The 25,789-nt window shown below is 38.1% G+C and overlaps 2 protein-coding genes and 1 pseudogene across 2 annotated transcripts in view; 2 read left to right on the forward strand and 1 right to left on the reverse strand.

Moving 5' to 3' along the window:
• Positions 1 to 12,130, forward strand: part of ZNF451 (zinc finger protein 451) — a 72,767-nt gene extending 60,637 nt beyond the window's left edge. The window contains exon 15 of the mRNA XM_016145672.2: positions 12,021 to 12,130. Within this exon, the coding sequence (XP_016001158.1) occupies positions 12,021 to 12,130 (110 nt within the window). The remainder of the gene's footprint in view (positions 1 to 12,020) is intronic.
• Positions 5,826 to 9,251, reverse strand: LOC118601618 (annotated as a pseudogene).
• BAG2 (BAG cochaperone 2) lies at positions 12,131 to 24,395 on the forward strand. Its single transcript, XM_016145680.2, has 3 exons — positions 12,131 to 12,944; positions 20,609 to 20,718; positions 22,977 to 24,395. The coding sequence occupies exons 1-3, from the start codon at positions 12,832 to 12,834 to the stop codon at positions 23,387 to 23,389; spliced, it is 636 nt and encodes a 211-aa protein (XP_016001166.1). The 5' UTR covers positions 12,131 to 12,831; the 3' UTR covers positions 23,390 to 24,395.
• The last annotated feature ends 1,394 nt before the right edge of the window (positions 24,396 to 25,789 follow it).

The raw sequence follows: 25,789 nt of genomic DNA on the forward strand, positions 1-25,789 counted from the left end.
TATTGGATGATTTTGTTGACCCTGCACCATGAAAGCAAAGTGATGTTTTATTCCAGACCTAATGGCAAAACTCAAAAAATTGAAATAACTTCTCAAGTCTCTCTTCCTTCCTTCTCTTCCCTTCCCAACACGACACTGTAAATGCCTGACAAATAGTAAAAGTCAGGATAAATTTGCACGTGGCATTTTGTCTTGGGAAAAGGTAGATTCCTTTATCTGCCCTGCCTACTCCCCCTCACCTGGTAGATGTTGGCACCTCATATGAGTTTGGATTTTATAAGTCTACTTTAGTCTCTATAGGCCAATCTCAGACTCTAACTACCCAGGCCAATCATAAAGTTCTAATATCATCTATTTTGTATACCAGATGTGAAGTAGAGCCCACATGGTGTGGTGGTAAAGAGTATAGACTTTAGATTTGGACTGCCTAGGTTAAAACTCAGCTCTTTAACCCAGGTTAAAGAAAGCAAATGACAAACATGGACCAGAGCAGAGAGAATGCTGGTGTTTATGAATTTACCAACTGCACTTTCCACCAACAAATGCAATTTTCAAAGACATGACTTCAAATCTTGCACTCAAGGCTGGTGGGTCAGATTTAGCACTCAACTAGAGAGCAAGTCCAGTTTCTTGAGGACAGATAAATTGGAATATAAGTTGGTTGTCCTTACTTATTGTTGACATGTAGATATCCACATGAAGAAATTAAAAACTAGAAAATTAACATCTGTCTAGTGGTGCTGATATAGAGGAAGAGAGAGAAGAGATCAAAAACAGTGATAGTTACATTTCTTATTTTATATTAGCAAACTCTGGTAGATGTTGGCACCTCATATGAGTTTGGATATTATAAGTCTACTTTCCGAGGGAAGCATTAATTCTGTTTAAATTTAACTCCTACTCCACACTTGCACCCATGTAACTAAATGTGACTGAAACAAAACACAACCATATTGACGAATCTCACTTTAAATTCATGACACTGACCTGAAGGGGCCCTTAGTGGTGATGGTATTCTGCTTCCCTAGTCCTTTCACTCTTCCACTCTTCCCACCTTATCTTCTCTCTAAACCTTCAACATACCCCAACCCATCCCTTTTCTCAGCCATCGCCTTCACTTCCTATTTCACTGAGGAAAAGAAAGCATGGGAGGCTCCCACTACCACATCTCCTTACTTCCTGTATTGGGGCCCATTTCTCTCCCTTCTTCCTATTACTGTGGATGAACTCTTCTCCTCCTGGTTAGGTCATCCCTTCTGCTTACATTCTGTATCCCATCTCATCTTGTGTACTTAAGGAAATCAGTCCAGCAGTTCTCCCTTCTCGCTCTTGCGGTGTCATTTTTTCCCTTATCTCCTGGATCTTTCCATAAACATACATACATATTGTTCCAGAGTTGATCACACTCCTTCAAACACGTTCCTCATCTGGCTTCCAGAACACCCCACTCTCCTGGTTTTCCTCCTACCTCACTGGCTGTTCTCTCTCATTCTCTTTTGCTGGTTCCTCCTCTCCTCAATCTAGGTCCCAGTCTTGGAACTCTTCTCTGTCTATACTCACTGTCTCAGTGATTCATCCAGTCTCAGGATTGTCAGTATCATCTGTGAGCTGACAACTCCCTCATTTCTCTCTCTAGCCCAGTTTTCTACCCTAAACTCCAGACTTAATACTCAGTGGCCTACTTGACATCTCTGCCTTGTTGTTTAATGGTCATCTTCGATTTTACAAGTCCAAACTGAGCTCCTGCTCGCCCTCCAACTCCAAACTGAGCTCCTGCTCGCCCTCCAACTCCCTCCTAGTCTTCCTTTCAGCATCTCAGGCTTGAAACTCAAGAGTCATCCTTGAGGCCTCTCTTTTGCTCATTCCTTACATCCATTCAATCAGCAGATCCTCCAGCTCTTTCTTCAAAAGAGATCCAGAGTATAATTATTCCTCACCACCTCTACTGTTTCACCCACCTCAGCTACCTCATTATTTACCTAGATTACAGCAGAAGCTTCCCAAATGTTCTCCTGATGTTTCCTCTTGCCAGTCCTCATTTGATTCTTAACCTGGTGTTCTAAGACACTTCTGTATGCATGCCTTCCCATCTCACTGAGGGAAAACAAGTTTTTAAATTTGCCTCTACCACCCCTCTGATATTTCTTCCTACTGGCCTTAACCTTCCAGCTCCCCTGACACCTTGCTGGTCCTTGAGTTCATCAATTCCACACCTGCTTAGGGCTCTATACTAGCTGTTCTTTCTGCCCAGGTCTCTGTGTGGCTCACCCTCTCTCGCCTTCAGGTCTTTATTTAGGTGGCATCTTCTGAGTGAGAACTTCCCTGATAGCTCTGTGACCACTGCAGCCCCCTGCTCTTCCTTTTCTTCCCCCCTGCTTTTAATTTCCTCCTTACCATTTACCACTATCTAATGAATTACATATTTTAGTGTTGTTTTCTGTACTCTGCCACCCACATAAACTCCATAAGAGCAAAGATACTTATCTGCTTTGTTCCCTTCTGTCTGTGCCCAAAATGGTGCGTAAAACAGTACCTGACAGATTTTAGTGCAGAACTAGTTTTTGAATGAATATGAGTTGAATCTTGAAATTTTAGACTCTGCAGAGCATGGGCCAGCCTCTAGAAGAGATGACTTTCCCAGGTGTAATAGCCCATGAGGCCTCTTAATTCAAAGAAGCACAGTCAGAAAGGAAGTAAGCCAGAAAAAAAAAAATTGAAAGAAAATACTTTCTCTACAGTTTTTGTGTTTTTCTGAAAATCGAATACTTTTATATTGTGATTTTATTTTTAGAATGACTAAGGTATTTTAATATTTGTGTATTACTACCTACCTTTATTCTCCCCAAATGGTTTATAAAACTTTGATAATTATTAGATTTTATTTTACAATTCATAGCTCCAGATTAAAATTCCTGTATACTTGGGAAAAACATTACAGTCTCACCTCAAAACAAAAAATCAGCCTCTATTTCTGCCTCCTGGGACACTCACAGAGAGAGGAAAAATAATTCTATGCCTTTTTCCCATGTGGTCTTCTGTTTGTTGATCAGCTGTAGAATTTCTTGGCCACGTCCTTGCCCTCTTAGCAAAGCGTGAGGTCTAGGAGGGATGCAGGCCCTGTTGGGAAGTTGTGTTTATTTTTGTAGAATAAGAAACAAGAACTCATTGGCCTCCTTGCACAAAAGTATCATGATAGGAGGTAAGAGCCACTTTAAAGATCTAGCTTCCCTGGACTTTGAGATCCAAAATGGTAGTACTAGTAAGTGTTCAATATTTTTTGTTGAAAGGGAAAGTAACATTTACCAGAATTAAGAATAGTTTTATTTGTTTTTAGCTTTGTTTGCCTATGTTCACCACCCATTAAATCAAATATATGTTTGCACTTAACCAAGGGACAGTGAGACTCTGAATAAGGGAGGAGGGCTAGGAGGGTAATTATCTATTCTCATAGTTGCAAGCTTCTACGTGCTGTAACCTAGTATTCATAACTAGACTATTAGCTAGAAATCATTTCTTTCCTTTATTTCTTCCTTTTGTTTTTCATACGATTGCACAAGTAAATAGCTATGATCTAATATTTGAATATCCAGGACTTCAATCTTAGGTACAAATTCTTCTCTAACAGTTAATTGTAGGAAAGAAATCTTTTCCTTGGTAAGTAATATATCTTTAAACAACCTACAAATGAGTCATAAGCTCCCTAGACTTCAGCAGGAGATTTACTCCTGAAGTCTTCAGAACAGAGCTATCAATATGTAATTTCTTTATAAATATGTAACCCAGTAAAACAGTTAATGAATATATGATAAAGTTTAAAAGTCCCTTAAATGATTTGCTGAACTGAACTTTGAATTAAGGAGTTCACTCAGATTGTCACTATAACAAGACAAACAGGTAAAGAAAACAGTTTGGGGTGATGAAGGGAAGTGTCGTTTTAATGTGTTGGTCTGTTTAACTGTTTATATATCACTATCCATGTCTAAAATAATAACTCATAGATTACAGAATTATTATCAAATTACCTACTTTGAATATCCAGTGAATACAGATACTTCAATTAATTTTTTCACAATATTGGTTTGTTAGATTAAATCAACAAGTTCTTTTGCTTTTAAGTAAATAAAAGAAAAATAAAGTCAAGTCAAATGATGTTAAAAACTATTGAAAGAATGACAAAAGCATATTTAGGGATTTTTAGGACTCATAAGGGTGCTTCCTAAAGTAGGAAGGAATGTCTTTGGATTCTGTAACTTCTTAGATTAGCTCCTATATTAAAACCCACATCGTATGGTAACACATTATTTCCTGGAAAAACAGTAAAGAAGAACATTTATTTAGAACAGCATTTGGCACCATTTTACATCCAGTTGCTCAAGCAAAACTTGAGGCACTCATCCTAATTCCTCTTTCTCCCTCACTTCTCACATTCAGTCCCTCAGCAAGTCCTTTGTTTATATATGAAAAACAAAAAAACCTCAGCTCTCCTGCTTACAAGTTACATAATTTGGGGCAGGGTACTTCACTGTGTGCCAGTGTCCTCATTTTAAAAATGAGAATACCGCTATACCTACTTTAATAGAATATCCACATAGTTACTTTTCCAGTGACCTTCATTCTCTCCTAGAGATTAGAGTTTCCATCTGGTTTCATTTTTCTTCAGCCTAAAGAATTTCCTTCAGTTTTATGTAGTGCAGTTTTGTTAATGATTAATATCCTTGTTTTGTTTAAATCTTTATTTTGTCTTTAATTTTGAAGGACAATTTCTCTGGCTTTAGGATTCTGGTTGACTAATATTTTTTCCTTAAGCACTTTTAAGATGTCATTCCATTGTCTTCTGGCTTTTATTGTCATGATAAGTTACCATAATTTGCATTATTGTTCCCCTGTGTGTAATGTGTCATATTTTTTCCTCATGCTGTTTTCACATTTCCTCTTCGTCCTTGGATTTCAGCAGTTTTGATAATGTCCCTAGATGTAGCTATCTTTGTATTTATCCTCCTTGTGCTTCTCTTAGTTCCTTGTATCCCCCAGTTTTAGAAATTTCCAGTCATTATTTCTTCACAATTTTTTGCCTCACTTTTTGTTTCCTTTTTTTTTTGTTTTAGGGAGCTTAAATTTATCCATATGTTTGTTCATTTTCTTTCGATCTTTTTTCTCTGTTTTTCATATTGGATAATTTCTATTGTTCAACCTTCAAGTTTATCGACCCTTTTTTCTGCTACCTTTATCGTTAAACTCAATGAGTTTTCCATTTCAAATACTGTATTTCAGTTGTAGAATTTCTATTTAGTTGTTTTTTTATAATATTAATTTCTCTGTTGAGGTTTCATATCCATTCATTCTTAAGTCCTTCAAAATGTAACTTTTCTAAAATCCTTTTCTGCTAATTCTAACAGCTTGATTATCTTGGGGTTTAGTTCTTATTGACTGCTTTTCCTCTGACTATGGGTCACATTTCTTGTTTCTTGCAAGTCAAGTGATTTTTGATGTATACTGTATGTTGTGGATGTATATTACAGATTCTCTGGATTTTGTTACCTTCATCTGAGGAATGTTGGTTGTTTTTTTTTTTCCTTGGAGGCACATAACATGCTAGACTCAAACTCCAAACTGCCGTCTTCAATTTTAGCAGGCAACAGCTAAAATTGCTTACTTCTTTTAGCTTTTCAACTGTTGCTCTTCACTGAGATTCTTTGATCTTATCCTGTATATGTACAGTTCAGAAATCAGCCCAGGATTTATAGATTTGGAAGCTCCCCATCTGTTGCTTTCTCACTTCTGCTGAGATCCCTTTCTTTCCCGTACCCCCCCCCCCCCCTGACACATACACATACTCCACTCCACTTTCCCGCTTCTCTGACAGAGTCAGATTTTGTCTTTGACTCCTCAAGCCACGTAGAATTTGGCTTTCAGGGTGAAGTTCTGCCATCTTGTTACACAGTTACTTCCCCTGCACTCCTTCCCAAAGGTTAGTAACCACTGTTAAGTTTTAAAACACTAGTCTAGTAGTGATTTATTTTGAACTTTATCTAAATAGGATAATATAATAAACCATCACTGCCCATTAGAATTTTCTGTGATGATGAAAATGTTCTATATCTGTAGCAGTATGGCAGCTAATAGTTAAATTGGCTATTATGCAGTTGAAATGCGGCTTGACTAAGGAACTTAATCTTAAATTTTATTTAAATTAATAGCCACATATAGTCAATGTCCATGATATTGGACAGCACAGGCATGGTATTCTTTTGTTTCTGGTTGCCTGCCTGAGAGAAGAAGAGAGGGAGTGGGGGGGAGGGAGGGAGAATTTTATTGGTCCTGGGGAAAGGTTGGTTGGTGCCTCCTGCTAAGGGTGCCACAAGCTTTCACTATTTCCCACTGCCATGGATGGGTAGGTTCATGTGCTTGGAGGAGATCAGGAAGGCCTTGAGCTTGGGTGGGACACTGAGGTGAGCCACGTAGGCAAGAGCAGAAGGAAAGAGTCCAGGCAGCTGGGGGCCAGGACCTGGTGATTCAGCAGCAAGTCCAGCAGGTTGTAGTCGGGGAAGGAGATCTGATTGCCCACGATGAAGGCCTGCCCCCCCCCCCCCCGTGGTCTGGGACAGCAGGATCCCAAAAGAATTCAGGTGACCTGGCAGCTCCTTCTAATAGTCCTCCTTGCCCGCCTTGTAGTTGGTGTAGATGAGGGTGACATATTTACAGCGGAGGTCTTCCACGCTGTCATTCACCATATCCATCAGGGCTACTTCTTGCTGGTCCTTCCCATACAGCCCGAGTGTGCAGGATGGCATTGGACTGGTGAGGTCTCCATCCTGGAACTTGGGGACCTGCGTGTATAGACAGCAGGCCTTGAGAGGGCCCTGCAGCCAAGTCTTCTTAGTCACCACTTCCTCCTTCCAACTCTGGCCCTGGTCAGCTAGCAGCATACGCATAACCTCACAGTGCCCTTGAACAGGGAAGTAGACGGTGGCATGGTTGCGGTGTAGACTAAGATGGCGGTGGCAAAGAGTGCCCAGGCAACCTTATTCTACAGATTCAGCCAGATGTTAGTTAGCATGTGGTTTTAATTTGTTCATTTCCAATACTTGTATAATATTATATTTTTATGTATATATCACCATTTATTTATAGATATTTGGTTTCTACTTTGTGGCTCCTACAACTGATTTTATATGAACATTCTCCTGTCTCTTGTTGATGGACATATGTCCACATTTCTGGGAATATATACTTAGGAGTTGCTTCTGTTCATCTTTAGTAAGTAATACCAAATTGTTTTTCTAAAGTGGTTATTCCAATTTCTTTCATTCCAATAGTGTATATGAGTTCCCATCGATCTACATCTTTACTAATCATTGAAAAAAATTTTTTCATTTTAGCTAGTGATGAGTATGAACTAGTATTTTTTTTGTAGTTTTAATTTACATTTTTCTGATGATTGAGATTTATTGACCATTTTGACAATCTTTTGTCAGTGCCTTTTCAAATTTCTTGACAAGATTTTTTACATTTATCTTTTTATTGATTTTTCTGGGCTGAAAATCTTTCAGTTCTGAGTATGGATTCCATGTACTGTGAATATTTTCTCCCACTCCATGGCTTGCCTTTTTGCTCATTTAATGGTGTCTTTTGATGAATACAAGTAATTTTAATGCATTCCAAATTCCCTTTTCTATAATGTTTTTGTATGTTTGTGACCCACCACCATTTGTTAAATTAGAAAGACCATCTTTCTTCCCCATGCTGCAGTGCTACCTTTGGCAAAAATCAGATTTCCTTATATGCATGGGTCTGTTTCTGAGATATCTATGCTGTTCCTTTCATCTGTTCATCTATTCTTGCACTAGTGCCACACTTAATTTCTGTAACTTTATAATAAGTTTTCATATCTTTACAAATCTTGTCAGCTTATTCTTCTTTACTAAGAGCATCTTGCCTTTTCTTTGTATTTCTTCATCTCTTTGAATTCATCTTAGGGCAAATCATGGACCTAGAATCTAGCTTTAACTTAAACACATAGTATGTACTAGCTTGAATTATTTTAAATTACAGGCAACACCAGCGCCCCAGTCCATAGGAAGGTACAGTTGCATCTTAGAGGAATCACTGGTCCTATAAACCAAGTAGGCTCTGAGAGACTGCAGACTGAATGGGATGAAATGAATGTGGTGTAAGAAGCTAGTGAAGGCCAAGAATTGACACCTAATTCTACCCTCCTTCTGTATCATTCTTAGGGAGGAAACAGAGAAAGATGTGTGAACTCAAAAATAGTCTGTCTTGTTCACTGTTGTATTTCTGTGCCTGATACACAGTGGACATTCAATAAATATTTGTTAAATGAGTATGTATGTGTATGTATGCTTCTCAGAAGATTATTACATAGCCATGAGTTTCACTTTGCCTTAGATGCTAGAAAGCTTAAAACTAAAATGTTAATAGTCTGAGATTTTGCCATTTCATGGTTTTGCCTCTTTCTATTTCTGTTTTTTTGTTTTGTTTTGTTTTGTTTTGTTTTTTGTTTATATGCATTACCTTAAGTCTTTTTGGAAATAAGTGCATAGATTTTTTTTTTTAATGTTGAATTTTGTGATTACCTATCAGTGATTCTAGAAGTTTGTTCAGTCTGCATCCCTAAATGGAAATAATTTATAAGTTCTTAGCACATTAAGTTCATATATACTATAATTCAGTCTGAGTTTATATCCAAAATCTTCATATTTTATGATGGAGAAACTGCCAAGTTATCCTAATTTTCTCCATTTTTATTTTTCTTCTTGAAAAGATGGATGTAGTTGATGAGACTTACATAAAGCACATGTTTGTTTTCTGCCCTAAATATTAAAATACTGTGTTTTTTGATGCAGATGTGGAATTAGAAGAAGCTATTAGAAGAAGCCTTGAGGAAATGTAATTAAAGATATTACCACACAACATCAAGTAGCCTTGAAGAGACTCAGGATAATGAATTCTTGAGTTTGTTTTCTAAAGGAGGCCAGAAAACTACTAGTACAGATGTATTTGAAAACATGCTTTTTTTGCTTTTTCATATTCAAAATTTGATATTTGCTTTTGTGTGTGTGCTACTTTGCAAAATGTACAGAGGAATAGAATACATGTTAATGTAAATATAAATCATATATTCCGATATAGATATCGCGATTTACCAGTTAACTTTGAATTCACATAGTTAGAATTAAAAAATAAAAAAGCTCTTGACTATTGTTTATGTTTCTCAAATAGTATTAGTTCTTTATTTGTACTGTATAGATGATTCTAGTTTAATTTTTTTAGGAGTGAAAATATAAATAAAGCTGTCATAGTTTAGTTTTTCTGTAGATTCTACTTCTCATGTGGCAGTAATATATATAATACCTTTGAGATATTTGTTTGTGATTATTAGAAGAGAGTAATGGAAACTAATCATGGAAACATTAAAAATTTTACCAGCAATGTTTTTTGTGGGTTTCACTCAGATGATTTTCCCTCTTTAATTAGAGCAGCAGTTTGCTGGAATGAAAACACCCTAATTTCTTTGAAGTAATTATAAAGAAACCTTTACTATTCCTTTACCTCCTTAGATTTTTATGTGACTTGGATTACCTACTGTTTAAAGGGAATAGTGTCAAAATACTTGCATAGAATTAAACTTATTTTTAATAATATTAGTCATTTTTTATATATTGGTGTAAAAATAATCTTAAAAAATAATCTTCAAGGTCTACTCAGGAAGAATTTTCTTTAACTTTAAAAATTTTTATTTCATATGAAAGTATCTTCACTTTAGTCATTAAATTATCAGGTTCCTACATGAAGTGTTACATATTTAATTTTTAAATGTTGAGGCCCCATTGTGAATAAAAAATTATATAATTAGAAGACTAAGAAGGGCTTGTTATGCTATCTTTGTGAATGTGCTTCATGTCATTTGACCAAAAATGTCATCCTTAAAATTTCTGAATAATAATTACTTACCAAACTTAAAATATTCTATAATTTTGTAAGAAAAGAATCATGACTTGAATTTTGTTCTTTCTCTGCAATTACATATTTTAGTGTAAAACAGCATTGCTTTTTTTTTTTTTTTTTTTTTTTTAGTACAGCATTACTGTTTTTTTAATCAGGATAGTTTTTTCAATCCACATTGGAAAGACATTTTATTTCTTACGATGTCAGGTCTATTCTACCTGCTTGTATTTTTTTTAAGTAGACATTGTAGCTTGAGAATTTACCAGTCATTTTCCAAAATGACCACATCGTGCTTTTAATTTGTATGTTAAAGTGGTCAAGCAAGGCTTTTGGAGATATTCACTGAGTCAGACCTTAAAGACAGCTGCAGGAGCTTGCTCAGTAGTGAGGAGCAAAAAGGACATTCCAGAAAGAAGTGTGGTTAAGCAGATATAGGGAAGAGGAACCAATACCCCTTTGCCAGAGGTGCCACATACAAGTGTGATGTACACTGATGCTCTCTTGAGAAGCTTTTGTGTGTATGGTAGAGAGGAACTGAAGCTTTTCATCATGACCCTTAAAAAAGGTAATTGGGTTGTTTAATGTTTTAATTAATAATTGTCACTGATTGTATTTCTACTTGTTAAGCAATTAAAAATCATTTTTTTAAATTACTTCATTTGAATTTAATTTAGATAAAAAGGGGGAAGATATAATCAATGGATGACATTACAGAAAGTTATATGGATTACTAAATTACCAAAGTTAATGTTTTTAGCATTTCTAACATCTTTTCATTACATCATTTATTCAGCTCACTCACAAAATATTTATTGAGTACTTATTATGTGCCAGCAACTGTTCTAAGCACTTGAAATATACCAGTGAGCAAAACAAAACCCACATTACTTCTCTATAGAGTTTACATTGGGGTAGAGGAGGGTTGGATAGTGTTAGATAATAAGTATATCCAATGGTGATAAATGTAATGAAGGAAAATAAGGAAGGGAAAAATAGTAGGGGAGGAGTGTTGGGGAGGCTTGCTGTTTTTAATAGGGTGGTCAGGAAAGACCCTAACCAAGTGAACTTGAGCAAAGACCTGAAAAAGATGACAGGGAGCCATGCAAATGTATATGAGGAAGAATGCCAGATGGAGGGTGAAAAGGCCTAGAAACTTGATATATCCGTGGTAAAGGCTAATATGACTAGAAGAGTCATACATGAAGCTGCTGAGGCCTAAGGTCCTTGGTTTTTACTCTGAATTGAGCCGTTGAAGGTTTCTGAGAATAAGTGGTGTGATCTGCCCTATTTAGGATTACTATAGTTACTGTTCCGAGAGTGTATACATACACGAGAGGCAAGCAGGAGACAGACAGGAGGGTGTTGTTGTGTAGTCCCCGTGAGAATTGATGGTGGCTTGGACCAGAGTGGTGGCAGCGAATTGGGGAAACGAATTTGGATAAATTCTGAAGGTAGAGCTGACGGGATTTACTTACAGAATGGATCTAGTATGTAAGGGGGAAAAAAAGTCCAGGGTGATTTTTAAATTGTTTGATAGACTTTTAAACCATTCATGAAATGTCTTCAATTCCAAGTATGTGTCATGATATGAAAAAATATATTTAATGAGGTCCAGTAATCCCCTACACCAGTAGTTCATCAGTGTTTAGACTGAGTTTAGAGGGAATTGGGATCTAGATTTAAGAGCCTTACCTCTCTCGGTTCAAGTATTTAAATGGCTTTGATCTCAGATTAAAGGTTGATTGAGCTTTAAACTTTCTATCATTTTATGTGTCCTGTACACGCTTTTCCTTGCAAAATGAAGCATACAGCTATAATGAGATGGGGGTAAATCACAAGTTTGAAGTAGATACATCTTTGTATTCCCGGCCCTACCACACTTTTACTGACCTTTATTAGTATCTGACCTAGTGGCCTACTGCATCTTTTCGTTCTTAACAGAATTACATAAATTAGGTGTGAAATGGCCTTAATACCAATTATTTCACTGAAATTACAACAGGAATCACTTTTTAATAGGAAAAAACTCATTAAAAATTCCTTCATTACAATAGGTGGAAATGAAGTAAATTCACCTTTCCTCCTCCTGCAGCTGGAAAGAGAGAGGGTAGCTTGCAGTGGTGTTATCCAGGTTATCATTACTCTCATCTCAGGAAAGTGGTAACAACAGGGCTGGTCGGGTAAGTATATTTTGCCTAGGAGCTATACCTAAATCCCATCTGTTTCACAAAGGGACCTTTTCTCCACATATCCATAGACTTAAACGTTGTTGTTTTTGCTGCGAATTATGGGGGCTGGGAGAAACTAAGGCGAAGCCATCGTATAGTAGTAATACATCACCCGCAGCCTACCCTTCGATCTCTTCGCGTGTGGGGAGTTGGTTACTTTGGGGCTGCACGGAGACTCGGGGCTTCGCGGGGGGGGGGAGAAGGGTCCCGTGAGTCTCCGCAGGGGTCTCGGTTCCTGGATCCGCAGAGCGGAAGGATCCGCGGCTCGCGTTAGGGCCTCCCGCTCTGCGTGCGTCCCCCCAGGTGTCTCAGACGCCGCCTGACATTGCCGCTCGGGCCTCCGGGCCGTAAGGGCCTATCTTCGACCCCCCTGTGACCAGCGAGCGCTCTCCTGCAGCCGCGGCAGCTGTCCCCACCGGGCCCCGCAGCCCCAGAGCCCCGCGGGCGGCGCGCCTGTCCTTGTTTGGCCACGCGGCAGCAGCGGTGCCGCCGTCCCCCCGGGCCGCCCCCCCCGCGGGCGTCAGAGGGAGGCGGGCGCCCCGTGCGGTGACCGCGACGCCTGCGGCCGCGGGAGCCCTCCAGTCCCCACCGCCGGAGAGGCCGGTGACCTCTTGGCCGCCCCGCCTCAGAGGCTCAGATGGCTCAGGCGAAGATCAATGCGAAAGCCAACGAAGGGCGCTTCTGCCGGTCGTCCTCCATGGCCGACCGCTCCAGCCGCCTGCTGGAGAGCCTGGACCAGCTGGAGCTCAGGTGAGCGGTGGCGGGGTCGGGGCCGGGGCCGCGCGTGGCGGGGCGGCGGGGGCACAGCCCCTGCACCGGCTGCAGCACGGAAAGCTGCTCGCTGGAGACTTGTTTCCGATGGAGCTGGTGCAGTTTGGTGTTTGGTGGTTTTCTCTCTCCTCGCCCGAGAGAAAACACATTCGACTTAAGCAAAACCTGTGAGCGCGCTCTTGGCGGCCACGTGCACATTAACAGACCTGAGCGTTTGGGAGCGGAGAAAAATCAGAAAATAAAAGTTAAGTGACGTCATTTGAGGTTAGGGACTGTGACACTCCCAGTCTAACAGAACTTCGAGAAGCTACCGCGTGCGGCTATATGATCTTCCCAAATGTTTTTAACTTGGTCTTCTCCTACTCTGCACTTTTAAGAGAAGCAGCAGTTTAGCGGTCCCAGGTGTTCAGGGACAGAGTCTTTGCTCCAAAACACTTCAGAGGAAGAAATGTAAAAATCAAAGAATCCTGAGAGCAAGGACTAGAGAGGAGTAGGACAAATGAGCGGTAGATGGGTACTTTGTAATAAAGACACCGCAGCTTCCATTTTATCCCTGACCCTGCGTTCTGCTCTTCCCTTAGTCTCAATATTTGTGCAACTCCTTCTATAGAAGACACTGCTGATACCCTGAAAGTGCTAGTCACTGGCCTGAAAGCATAAGAATAGTGACAGTTTTTCCATCTTAACTGATTACGATTTTATTAAGTAATTAATATAGTGGTAGGCTTGTCTAGAATTTCTAAATTTATATTAAATTTTGGAAATATTTTTTTCCTCTAGCAGCAGTATGATAACTTTTGTGTACTTCCTGTAAACGTTCGTGCCACCGTGTAAATTGTGTGCAGGTGCAGTTAAATAAAAATCTTAATAAGGCACCCCCTCAACTCCCTGACACTACACAGAATTTTTTCCCATAATTTTCACCAGGTTCTGGGTGAGCAAAGGAGTATGTGAACCAAAAATTTTAAGAAGCATTGCATTATATCTTTACTTCCCTCAATAAATATACCAAAACAAGAAGTGTCTCTTTTCCAACGAAGTGAATTGATAACCACAGTGTATCTTAGCAAATGAGGCATTTATTATTATTACTAACCCAAGAAACGAGTCAGAATATGAGAACTCCATCCACAATGATTTCGTGGATGGCAACTGTTAGAGAAACCTGAGCCAAAACCACATTCTGGGGTTCTGTTCAAAATGAGACAAGCAGAAGGAGAGGAAAGTAATGATTCCTCATTACTTTTAACATTAAAATTTTTACATCAACCCCTAGAGATCAGTGGCCTCAGCTATTTAATGTCCCTCTGAAGAATAATATTTCTTTTTATATAGCAGCATAACAAGTAACTCACACATCTCCCCATGTTTTTAGAACTTTGAGGGCACATTCTCAACCATTTCAGGGGTTTCGCTCTCTTATACAGAAATGATTTTAAGGATTTTTTCCTTAAAGGAATGAGGGTGTTGCCCATCTTCAAGCTGAGTCATTGTCCTTAAACTTGAATTAATGCCTGTGTGTGGAGGCGGGGCACAGAGGAGGGGGATATAAAAGCAGTCAAATACTGATCACTAAAAGCCTCTGGTTTTGGGTATTATATTCTAATATTGATTAATATAAATGAATTATGATTACTATATACAAGTGATAAAATTTATAATTTAGCCATTGAGCTATGGAGGAAAGACTGATTAATAAGTGTCCAATTGTTCATTTTAAAGGCTTTTCTTGTAATATTAGACTTTTGTAAGCTTTCTTTTAAAAAAGTAATATTAACTGGAAACTAAGGAACTGTTTCAGAAGGTAAGTAAAGAAAAATGCGATGTTCATCCATTTAAGTTTATTTGCAACCACATGACCAAGGTCACAGAGCACTATACTGTTTAAAACTAGAATAATGCCTAGAAGAGCAATTTTTAAAAGAAAACATTCATATGTAATTTTGCTCTAATAGTTTAATTTCATATTAAGGATGACTAACAAAACAGTATATTAGGTTGAGTTTATACTTAGACGCTTGCATTTTCACTTCCTCACCAATTCTTATTTTGTTAATTGTGGAAGAAACTTTTTCCGTGAGACACTGAGAACAGTATTATGCTAAATGCTCTATGACCCGGAGGTCGAACTGGTGTACATGATGTTTAAAATGCTTTAAGATGTTTGACAGCATTCTGCAAACTGTTCAAGAAATTCGTTTGTTTCTCACATTTTACCGTAACACCAGCCTTTCTTTTTTTGATTCCTCCTAAAAAGGTGATTTCTTTATCGTCTGGTTTTCATTACCAATTCTAAATGGTGTCTGATTTTTGCATTCATCAGTGGGTTAAGACACCTTGCTTATTATTTTTTTTAAAGTTATTGTAATTTATAAATAATTCATGCTAACATTTATTCATTTAATGAACTGCCTATATGCCAAGCCCCATACCCTTCTGGAAGTTATTATTACTTACATTTTCCTGATGATGAGGCTTAGAAAGTTAAAGGACTTGTTCAGGGTCCCATAGCTAGACCTCAGGAAGGTTGGCTATAGAGCTTACTACTTTATTACAGAATTTTCTTAAATGTGTCATATTTCAAAATGTGGAACTAGTATATAGACATATATATGATTTTACTGAAAGGTGAAAATTCCATTTAAATTGGTGTTTAATTCAATAAATATTGAACACCCGCTCTGTGCCAGGTATTGAATGGCTCCTAGAAGGCTCTGGATGGTAATGAATGTGAATTGTGGAGATATGGGATGTGGAGAATGGCAGAGGGGCAAATGACAGCATGAGAGATCGACTGTTCACAGATTTCCCCAAACTGATCATATTGTGGATCCTTCCACTCTTATCAGCCATTCGCAATGGCTTATGTAGCAGCCAGGAAAAGAAGAGTTGAGACAGGTGGGTGATATGGATCATTTGTCTGGCTGAAAGTTTCCTGTTGCTTAGTTTCTTAGGGTGTGCCAATGTCCCAGGCGTCATAAAACAAGATGGTGTCATAATTAATATAGTATAACAGCCTATAATTTAAAAGAGCACTTTTCATAAACATTGTCATTTGAGGTAGGAGGAAGGCAGGTATTATTTCTTTTAGAAATGTGGGAACTGAGGTTCTAAGGGACCAGGTGGCTTGCCTAAGGCCATACTACTAATAAGTAGCTGCCAATACTAACTAAACATCAGGCCTACTTTTACATCGATGTGTCTCAGTAGTGAATATGATTTAACCTTTTGGGTATGATTAGGAAAACACTTTGAAATAAAATACAGGTGATCATTATAGTCTTCTGATATAAGAGTACTGAATAAGAGACAGGAGTATGACTTTAAGAACCTGTTTTAGAAATTATTTCTTTCAAATAAATCCATGATATGAGCATTTGCCAGTTCCCCTCCTTTTTATGAAATCACAGGTTCTTGTTATCTGTAAGTCTGAGTTCATAATAGTATATACATAATAAATATGTGAAGCTAATGTTTGCCTGTACCAGTTCTGGGCACAATACATATATTAGCATAGGTAATTTTTTTCAGATGTTGTCAGTCACTGTGTTAAATTTTTTACACGTTTTATTCCATTCAGTCACAGCCACCATCTCATTATCCCTGTTTCACAGATAAGGAACATTGAGGCGAGGGGAGTTTAAGCAACTGTTTAAGGTCATACAGCTAATGAGTGATGGCGCTAGTTTGAACAGCCTGACTGAAAAGACATTTCAGTTTCCACTGTACACTATATTAACTGACGCAGTAGTATCCATAGTCTGGTGAAATTGCTGTTGGGTCTCTCCCCAGTCTCTTGAGAGCTAGGCTGCAGAGATCTGTGAGGTGCCAAAGACCTGAGGGCTTGCTGAGGATGAGTGTGCTTCAGTGTTGCCCTCATACGAAGATTCTGACTACAATTTATTTTTGTGAAAGCCAGTCTGGTTGTGATTTCATGGAGAGAGTTTTCCAGGAGCATAGCCCAGGCCAGCGTTGATGTGAGGATAAGTTCTTTCCCAATTTGGACTTGTAACTGCTTCCAGGATCTGTTAGTGAAAACAGAACTGCCCCTCTCCGCCAAGGGAAGTGTTGTCAAATTGTGTTAAAAAACGTGAAGGATAAAGTGAGACGCTCCAATACTTGTCTAACCAGAGTTCCAGAAAAAAATAATGGAATGGAGGACAGGGAATATTTGAAGATAAAATGGCTAACAATGTTCTAGAATTAATGGAAAGGTTATAGATGAAAAGATTATATATGAATTGAATTTAAGAATACCAATAGCTGGTAAACAGTACTAACACTACTTAAACAAGCTGAAGAGAGATCTAGGTTCAGATTTAACAAAATTTTTTTTTTAAATATGGTGTAGTCCATACACTAGACATGTGTACAGTGCCAAGGGAGACATTGATTGCCTCAAGGGAGAGGAGGGGGAAGTTGTTAAGGAAACAGTTTCTGCCAGAAGGATTGGGTTTTGAAAAAAGATCACTTAGTAGACAAGAGTCAGGGATAAAGAATGTTGCAGAAGTGGGAATAGCAAATGAAAGGTCAAGGATGCCAAAAAAACAAAACAAAACAAAACTGTGGTTCTGAGGAATGACATTTTACTTTTGCTATGGTATGAAAAAGGTATACTAAAAACATATGTAAGAAGTTCTGTAAAAGATGAAATCTGTTTTTCACAGGGAAAATGCCCTATCAATTTCTAGCCTCATGGGAAAAAAAAAATGTAAAAGTTTCATCTAGTTTCCTCTGTATTTGGTCTCATTTAATGACAAAATACTTCTTCATATGACCTGTTACATTTTTCCTAGTGTCCTTTTAAACCTTTTTTTTGTTGTTGTTGTTGTTAACTCCATGAACTTACTGTTGTAACTTATTGTTGTAAAGGAAGATTTTCTTTTTAGAATAACATTCAGTTCTTTATCATCTTATATTAGAATACAAACTCAAGTGTTGAAAAATTAATCTCTTCTTTCAGCATCTTCTCATTTACCAGTTACATGGTTCATCTGTGTCATTTAAATACTACAGTCATTGTTTGTTTTTTTAGCATAAATATTCTTATTAGTACCAACTCGATCTCTTTCGTATATACTGGGCCCTAGTTTATCTGTTGGAGAGTTTCCTAATGTAAAATGTTTAAGTACATAATGAATGGTCCTGGAAAAGGGCGTGATACTGTATTATTATTATTATATAGATTATTATTTTTTCTTGTGTTTTCTAGCGAAATTTGTCATGTTAGATTCTTACCAGCTCTTTGCTTTTACTGGCTCTTATAAACACAGAGTAGTTGCAACATATATTTAGTATCTTGATGAATAAAGAGACCCTGTGACTTTACCGCCTATCAGTGCTATTTTGGGGTATAACAGGTGGGTGACTGTTGGAGAAGAGGCATATATGTGTGGTTGGGGTGAGGAGGGAGGATCCTTATGTGGAATGGACACGTGCTAACACATTGGTGAAGTTGTTCCTTTTGTGCCCACTTAAGGCAGCAATCAGGATTAGATCTTCTGTGGTGTTGTGTTCCTAAGACCATCTGAAAACTATTTATTTTGGAAAAGCTGTCAATGTATTTAGTTGTGGTGTAATGTATAGCAAGAGAGTGCCTTGGAAACAGAGCACTTTAAATATGCAGGATTTTTTTTTTTTCTTCTGCTCTCAGGATTCCACAGCCTAGTTCTTTAGTAACGGGGTATGTTCATGTGTATGTGTAATAAGTACATGAGTGTGTAGATTTGGGGGAGTTGGGGAATGTATGACTTCCATAGTTTGATCAGGGCTTTATACCAAAAACTTCCAGAGGCATTCCCTTTAAATTTGGGAAAAGACAGAGGTGCCCTCTCTTACCACTACTGTATGATATAGGACCAGAGGACTTCAGTCAGTCCTATAAAGAAAGAAAAATTGGAGCTAATAGCATTGAAAAAGAAAAGATAAAAACTATCAGTTTATGATCATCAATCTAGAAGAACCAATAGAATTCAAAAGGCAGAACCATTTAAGTATAAATCATGGTTGCTAGTTACAGGATAAACCTAGAAAAACAGCATTTCTCTAACCAGTAATATCCAACTAGAAAATATCATTAAAATATATTGTTCAAAATGGCAACAATATCCACGAAGTATTTAGAGCACTAGGCTACCCATTAAGAATACTTCAAAACTCTGATAGAGAATACAGAAGAGGATCTGATTAAATGGAGGCATATCATGCTCTTGCATGGAATGACAGTATTATAAAGATGTCAGATTTACTCCAGTTTTTTGAAAACCCAAAAAACTTACTGTAGAGTTTATATGGAAGAATAAAAGTCTAAATAGCTAAGTTATTTTTAAAGATGATTAGAGGGCTGTTCCTACTGAATATTAAGGCATAAAAACATTCAAATAAATGGAAGGAATAGAGGTTTCAGAGGTAGGCAATCTACAAATCATTGGGGGAAAGATAGAGTTTTGGTGGATAATGCTAGGGAAAATTTTCACTATTTGGAGAAAAATAAAATCCTTACCTAACTACATACAAGGGTGGATTCTAGATGGATTAAGATGTAAATATGAGAAAGGCAAAACAGTATAGAGTTAAGAGAAGGACGCGTAGGCAGATATGACCTATGGGTAAAACCCTGAAACAAAATGTCATAAAGCATAAAGCCATAAAGCAAACTAAACCAAGGAATGAATTCAATCACTTCGAAATGAGGATCTCTGTTCAGTGAAGGGTATCCCAGAGAAGATGGTTGCATTGTCTGTAACCAACAAGGGATTAGTATCCTTGAGTATGCAAATCAACAAAAGGGCAGTAACTCCTGTTTAAAAAGAAAAAACAACATAGGCAAAAGCTATGAACAAACTAACAAGGATACAGAGATGTTCAAATTAATAAAATAAATGCAAATTAAGTACTGACATATCACTGTACACTCATTAGACTGGCAACAAGTTGTTAGAAAACTGGAACATGCTGAGTATTGGTAGGAATGTGGGGACACAGGGACTCCTATGCTTTGCTTCCGGGAGTATGGCCTGGTGTGGCCATTCTAGAGAGAGATCCTAGTACTGAGTCAAATTGAGGGTCTACATACTCTGTGTCATAGTACTTCTGCCCTGAGGTACATCCTAAGGAGATTCTCATTCAGGTCCATAAGGGGACATGTGTTCGTTGAAGTGTTATCTGTGGTGATGAATAGCTGGGGGACCAGGTTAGTGTCTCCACTGGGAGAATAGTAGAGGTCAGCTCAGGCGGGTATACATGTCGAGTCTTAGGCACCAATTAGGAGCTACTGATTAGATGCACACATAGGAACCTGGATGGTTCTTAATAAAATAATGCTAAGTGAAAAAAGAAACAAAGTGAGATATAAAAATTGAGATATAAAAGAAATTGAAAATAGATGAATACACAAATACATACTTTGTAAGAACAGACAGACAAACACTAAATAGAATAATTGCCCTATGAGCAGGGAGGAAAATGGGAGCAGGTTAGGTAGATTAGAAAGAATAGAAAAATGAAAGAAAAAATAAAAAGGAATGAAGACTTCTTGAAAAGTTTTACTAATGATCTTTAAACCTGAGTTGGATGGAATGATAGGAAGATGAGGAACACTAATTTTCCATATAGTAACTGTCGTGTTTTCCCAATTTATATAGGGTGGAAGCTTTGAGAGAAGCAGCAACTGCTGTCGAGCAAGAGAAAGAAATCCTCCTGGAAATGATTCACAGTATCCAAAATAGCCAGGACATGAGGCAGATCAGCGACGGTGAGAGCTGTTTCCGCAGATGGGGGCTTCCCTTTTATGCTCCTTTAAGGAGTTTGTAAATGTGGAGCAATTTTTGCTTGACTCGTGGTATGAGTACGCTAAGTTTGGGCCATTTATGTGAGCAGCAGGCAGAAGCTGCAGCTGTCAGGTTATTACAAGAGCCACTTACCTGGAGATTGTACTCCATACTGAGGCCGGGGCTCAAAGTGACAGAAAAAAGCCTTCAAGCTACTTTGGCAGAAGAGCTGAACCCAAGCAATAAGACCAAGCATTTGACCTCAGGTTCACATTCTAACTTCCATTCTTTAGAAGTTCCTGGAATGTAGAAGATGTAAAAGCAGAGGGAAAAGGTGAGAGATTGGAAGCAGAGAAGTAAAGACAAGAGATGAATTGATGTGTAACTTAGATGAAGGGGAGAAAATAAATTATAGACCCAGTAAAACCCCATTAATGGAAAAATGTGCTATCATTTTTCTGCGAAAAGCATGACTGCCTGTGGAGGAACAGGTCATGTGATTTTCTTTCATTGGCAGTGGACTTTTTAATTTAGCTGCTTTGGTGCACTACAGGACAAACTAGTGGGCCAGGCAGCTGGGGTGGTAAGTGTGCAGTATAACTCCACACCAAAACTGTTACATGGGGTCAAGATCAAGTCTGTCTCTTCACCATCCTGGCCAAATATAAATTAATTAGGAAGGAGGTTGCAGAACAGAATAGATTGCTGAATTGTTCATGTAAATAAATAATGAAATGTGGACAGAGCCCTTTTTCCCATCATTACCTCTTAGTGCTGGTCAAGACTTAGAGCACTGGCCATCTTAAATTTGTTTGGAGGGAGTGAAGTCAATGCCTAATTTTCGAGGCCAGGTTTTTCTCCAATATCATGACTATGTTTTCTCAACCAAAATTGGGGCACTGTAGTCTGATAAACATGCAGAATATGCCACCCCAAAATATCCCTCTCTGGCATAAGGATCGTTTTGAGCTGATTATTTTTGAGAAACTGCAGACACAGGAGAAGCTCTGAAAACAGAGCAGAAGTTACTTTTTTGTAAGGGTATTACATTTATAAAGTTCCATTTGCATGTCTCCCTCTCTATACCAGGAAGAGGATGGTAAATCACGAGAAACTCGTAATGGAGACTGCACCTACTGTACTTGATCTTACCCTTGTTTACTGTGCTTTTCCTGGCAGCCTCCTGTAACTGGCTTCCCTCTCTCCCCAACGTCTTTCTTTTGTCTTTAGCTGAAGATAGTATTTAAGGCAGTGGTTTGAGCCATCTCGGAGTTACTCAGTTTCTCACGTATATGTGAGAAATACATGTTAATAAATGTAGTTTTTTTTTTTTCCTGTTAATCTGTCTCTTATTACAAGGGTTCTCAGACAAGAACTCAGATAGAGAGAAAATTATTTTTCCTCCCTACATGCACATTCTTATGAGACATCCAGGACATCTAAGCAGCACGGAACTACAGAACTCTGGTTATGGTCACTGTTCACTTTGTGTTAATTATAAATGCATACCTGCACAAACTTTTGCAAACCTACAACTAAGGAAGTCATCTGGTCTCCCATGTGTAAAGACTTTCAGGGAAAGGTATTCTATAGCCTCTCTGTAATCTGGTACATTTCATCAGTTCATTTCATATGCTATAGTTTTAACTTTTACCCTTAAAAAATTCATAGCAGGGGTGATTACAGAAAACAGACTTAGCCACAAATAAATACCTTAGTGTTCTTGACACTGTTAGGGAAGGAAGAAATTTTCTCTACCTTTCTAGATTCTTTCGGCTGGTCTAATAATTAAATTGACATGAGACAGATTAATGAGGAAAATAACCAAATTTAATTACACAAGTACATGTGGGAACCCCACATACATGAAAGAAACAGAAAGGAAAATGAGGTATATGTGACAATGTGAGCTAAGGAATGAGGTAAGGCGCCTAGGGCCTCAGAGGGGAGGAGGGAGATTTCTAGGATAAGAGTGAAGGTTCAGTAATTAGGAGTTTGCTCTGCTGTATGGATAAGTCTTAAAACGGTTCTCTGGTAACCACTCTTTTTATAAGCAAGACCCCCAATTTAAATTCTTTAAGGGAGAGACAAAAGTTTTTGTGAGCCCACAGTTCTAAATCGCATGCAGCTCAAAATAATTCACATGCCAAAGTGGCACATCTTGGAGAGGCCTGTTCTGAACCCCTTCAACATAGATAAGTTTATGTATCATTGATTGATATGTCACAATTTTTATGTTTAGGAGAAAGAGAAGAATTAAATCTAACTGCAAACCGTTTGATGGGACGAACCCTCACTGTTGAAGTGTCAGTAGAAACTATTAGAAACCCTCAGCAGCAAGAGTCCCTAGAGCATGCCACCAGGATTATTGATGAGGTGGTCAGTAAGTTTCTGGATGATGTGGGAAATGCCAGGAGTCATCTAATGTCGCTCTACAGTGCGTGCTCGTCTGAGGTGCCACCTGGGCCAGTTGATCAGAAGTTTCAATCCATAGTAATTGGCTGTGCTTTGGAAGATCAGAAGAAAATTAAGAGAAGATTAGAGACTCTGCTTAGAAATATTGAAAATTCTGACAAGGCCATCAAGCTGTTAGAGCATTCTAAAGGAGCTGGTTGCAAAACTCTGCAACAAAATGCTGAAAGCAGATTTAATTAGTTTTCAAACCTGAGAGCACTTAGAAATAATGGCATAATAATAATAAAATACTATTTTAGGTGATGACTGGTTCTTTATGGTAGGCATAACCACTCATTTGATACTGAAAATTGTTTCAGATGATGAAAATATTCCAGTGTCATCGGTTTTGTGTATAACAAAAGTAGAAATATTTTATCTTTCTAGAGATTTTTAGATTGAATTCTTGTCTTGTACTAGGATCTAGTACCTAATCTATATGTTTTTTATTATTCTATGGATGAAGACTTTGTATGTAGGGGAAAGTAAGTGCTCAGCTAGGAGAAAAAAAGCATCACTGTTCTTTCCTGGGCTTTGTGTGGTGTGGAGACACATGGGCATGTTGGGCATGTGGTTGACCAGAAATTCTTCACCTTAAGCAGCAGCAAACACACACTTCACATCTAGTGCTGGCCAAGCAGTGTGCTTAGAGGAATAAAAGGAATCATACGATAAGAACTTTCCTCTACATCCTCTCATTCAACAGTTTTTTAAGACATCTGTATCAAATTATTTGAACTTAAAAGATTTATGTATCTCATACTGTATTTCTTGATATACATGAAAACATGACAAAATTCACATCTGATTTTACCACTGTCAACAACTCAAATCCATCTTTTTCCAGATGCATCATTTCTCTAAAATTTTAATCATTATGTAAATATGTTGTAACATGCCTTTAAAAAAAAAAATTAAATGCTGCTATAAAGTGTGTTTAATTGTCAACTTAAAAACATCTGACTTACCTACACATTCCCCCTACTGGACACTTAGGTTTCCAATTTGTTGCTATTACTGCATATGTACCATTTATGTACATAGAGCTTTTTCTTTCTTTTTTGATTTTCTTTGTATAAATTCCCAGCAGTGAAATTTACTGGGTCAAGGGTATATACATTTTTATGTCCTGACATATTTACATTTTTTTTGTATGAGTTGTCTTCAATAATTAAAATGTAGCTATTTCACTGAAAGCTTTCCAGCATTGAGTGTTATTTTTTCTAACATTAGATATGAAACACTTTTAGTTTGCATTTTGTTTACTATTAAGGTTGATTAGTGTATTGATTCTTTTATCTGTGATAAATGAAGCAACTATAAAATATTTTTATTATTAGTGTTATTGATAAACAAAACCCTCAATTTTTCCAAATACTACTGCAAATTAATATATCAAACTCAATTTTTATTAGACCGCATGTATTCTTTTACACTGGAAAAAAAATTTAAGATCCAGGTTGGTTTATATATTTATATGTATGTTTCTCAATGCAGTATTGAACTTTGTTTTCTGGACAAAATGCCAAATTGCTCTGTCATAAAAAGCAATTACAATCTAAGGACATTCATGGCTTCTCTACCAGCCCCAAGTCATTCATGGGAAACACTGATTCTCATAACTGTGGCAAAAGCTCTTGATTTGTTAACAGATTCTGCTTTGCTGTCATTAGGTTCACTGTCAGATAAGGACTTTTTGTGCCATCTTTTTGAAAATTAAAGACAACCAAGTTTTCCTCACGTTCTCAAGGAGTATCTGCAGATCCCTTCCACTCAGGGAAATATTATCCCCTTCCATTTACCCTGCATCAACCCAGGACTTTTCCTACCACAAGCTATTCTGACTCTGTCTCCTCAACCTTTGTATTCTTTTGCATTGTTTCCGTCCCATGTTTTCGTTGGAATTTACTGGAGGCCATTCCCTGTCAGACTTCTAGAGCTGTGATCTATAATCTCCAAGCTGCTTCAGTCCCTCCCTGTCTGCCAGCCTCCAGCCCTCTGTACTTCCAGCTGCGGCCACATACAAGGGGCAGCGGCCTCAATGTGTTGATTCTAAGAATGATGAACTCCCAAGTGTCACATTTTTACCCTCATTTAAGCTGTCTTTTATATGGGGAATAGAGTGGGACTATAAGGGAATTCAGAGTGTATGTTTTGCCTATGTTGGTATATTCCCTAACAATCCTATCCTGATTCCATACCATTTCTAGAATGTAGTTAAAATTTTAGGGCAACCCTTTTGCCATGTCTCATGAGCACAGCTACCCAGTAGTGTTCCCATCCCCACCCTGGCTCTTCTAGTGCAAAGCGAGCTGGACCTGCAGAAGAGCTAACAGAAGATCACTCCATGTTCATCAACTGAGGACAGACTGACACTACTGCCTTGTTAAAAATTTGACAAATGTAGAGTTGTCCCTCCTGGTGTTATTCTAATGTAGGAATTCCTGACATTGAAGAAGAAAAATCCCTAAAGCTTTCGGAGGGATGAGGAGAATAGTAATGAACGGGAACTGGTGGCTTCCCACTGTGCTTCCCTCCCAGTACCAGTACTGCATCCTCTAGGGGGCACCCCATTCACACTGTATTCTTCAGGAATGGAGT

This window comes from Rousettus aegyptiacus, unplaced genomic scaffold, assembly GCF_014176215.1.
Source record: "Rousettus aegyptiacus isolate mRouAeg1 unplaced genomic scaffold, mRouAeg1.p scaffold_m13_p_1, whole genome shotgun sequence".
NCBI classification, from domain to species: Eukaryota; Metazoa; Chordata; class Mammalia; order Chiroptera; family Pteropodidae; genus Rousettus; species Rousettus aegyptiacus.

What these genes read in the sequence shown, in the direction of transcription:
- BAG2 (XM_016145680.2), top strand. Translation starts at nt 12,832, where the DNA reads ATGGCTCAGGCGAAGATCAATGCGAAAGCCAACGAAGGGCGCTTCTGC. An exon ending in CTGGACCAGCTGGAGCTCAG is followed by an intron (nt 12,945 to 20,608) that starts GTGAGCGGTGGC and finishes CAATTTATATAG; the next exon opens with GGTGGAAGCTTTGAGAGAAG. An exon ending in CATGAGGCAGATCAGCGACG is followed by an intron (nt 20,719 to 22,976) that starts GTGAGAGCTGTT and finishes TTTTATGTTTAG; the next exon opens with GAGAAAGAGAAGAATTAAAT.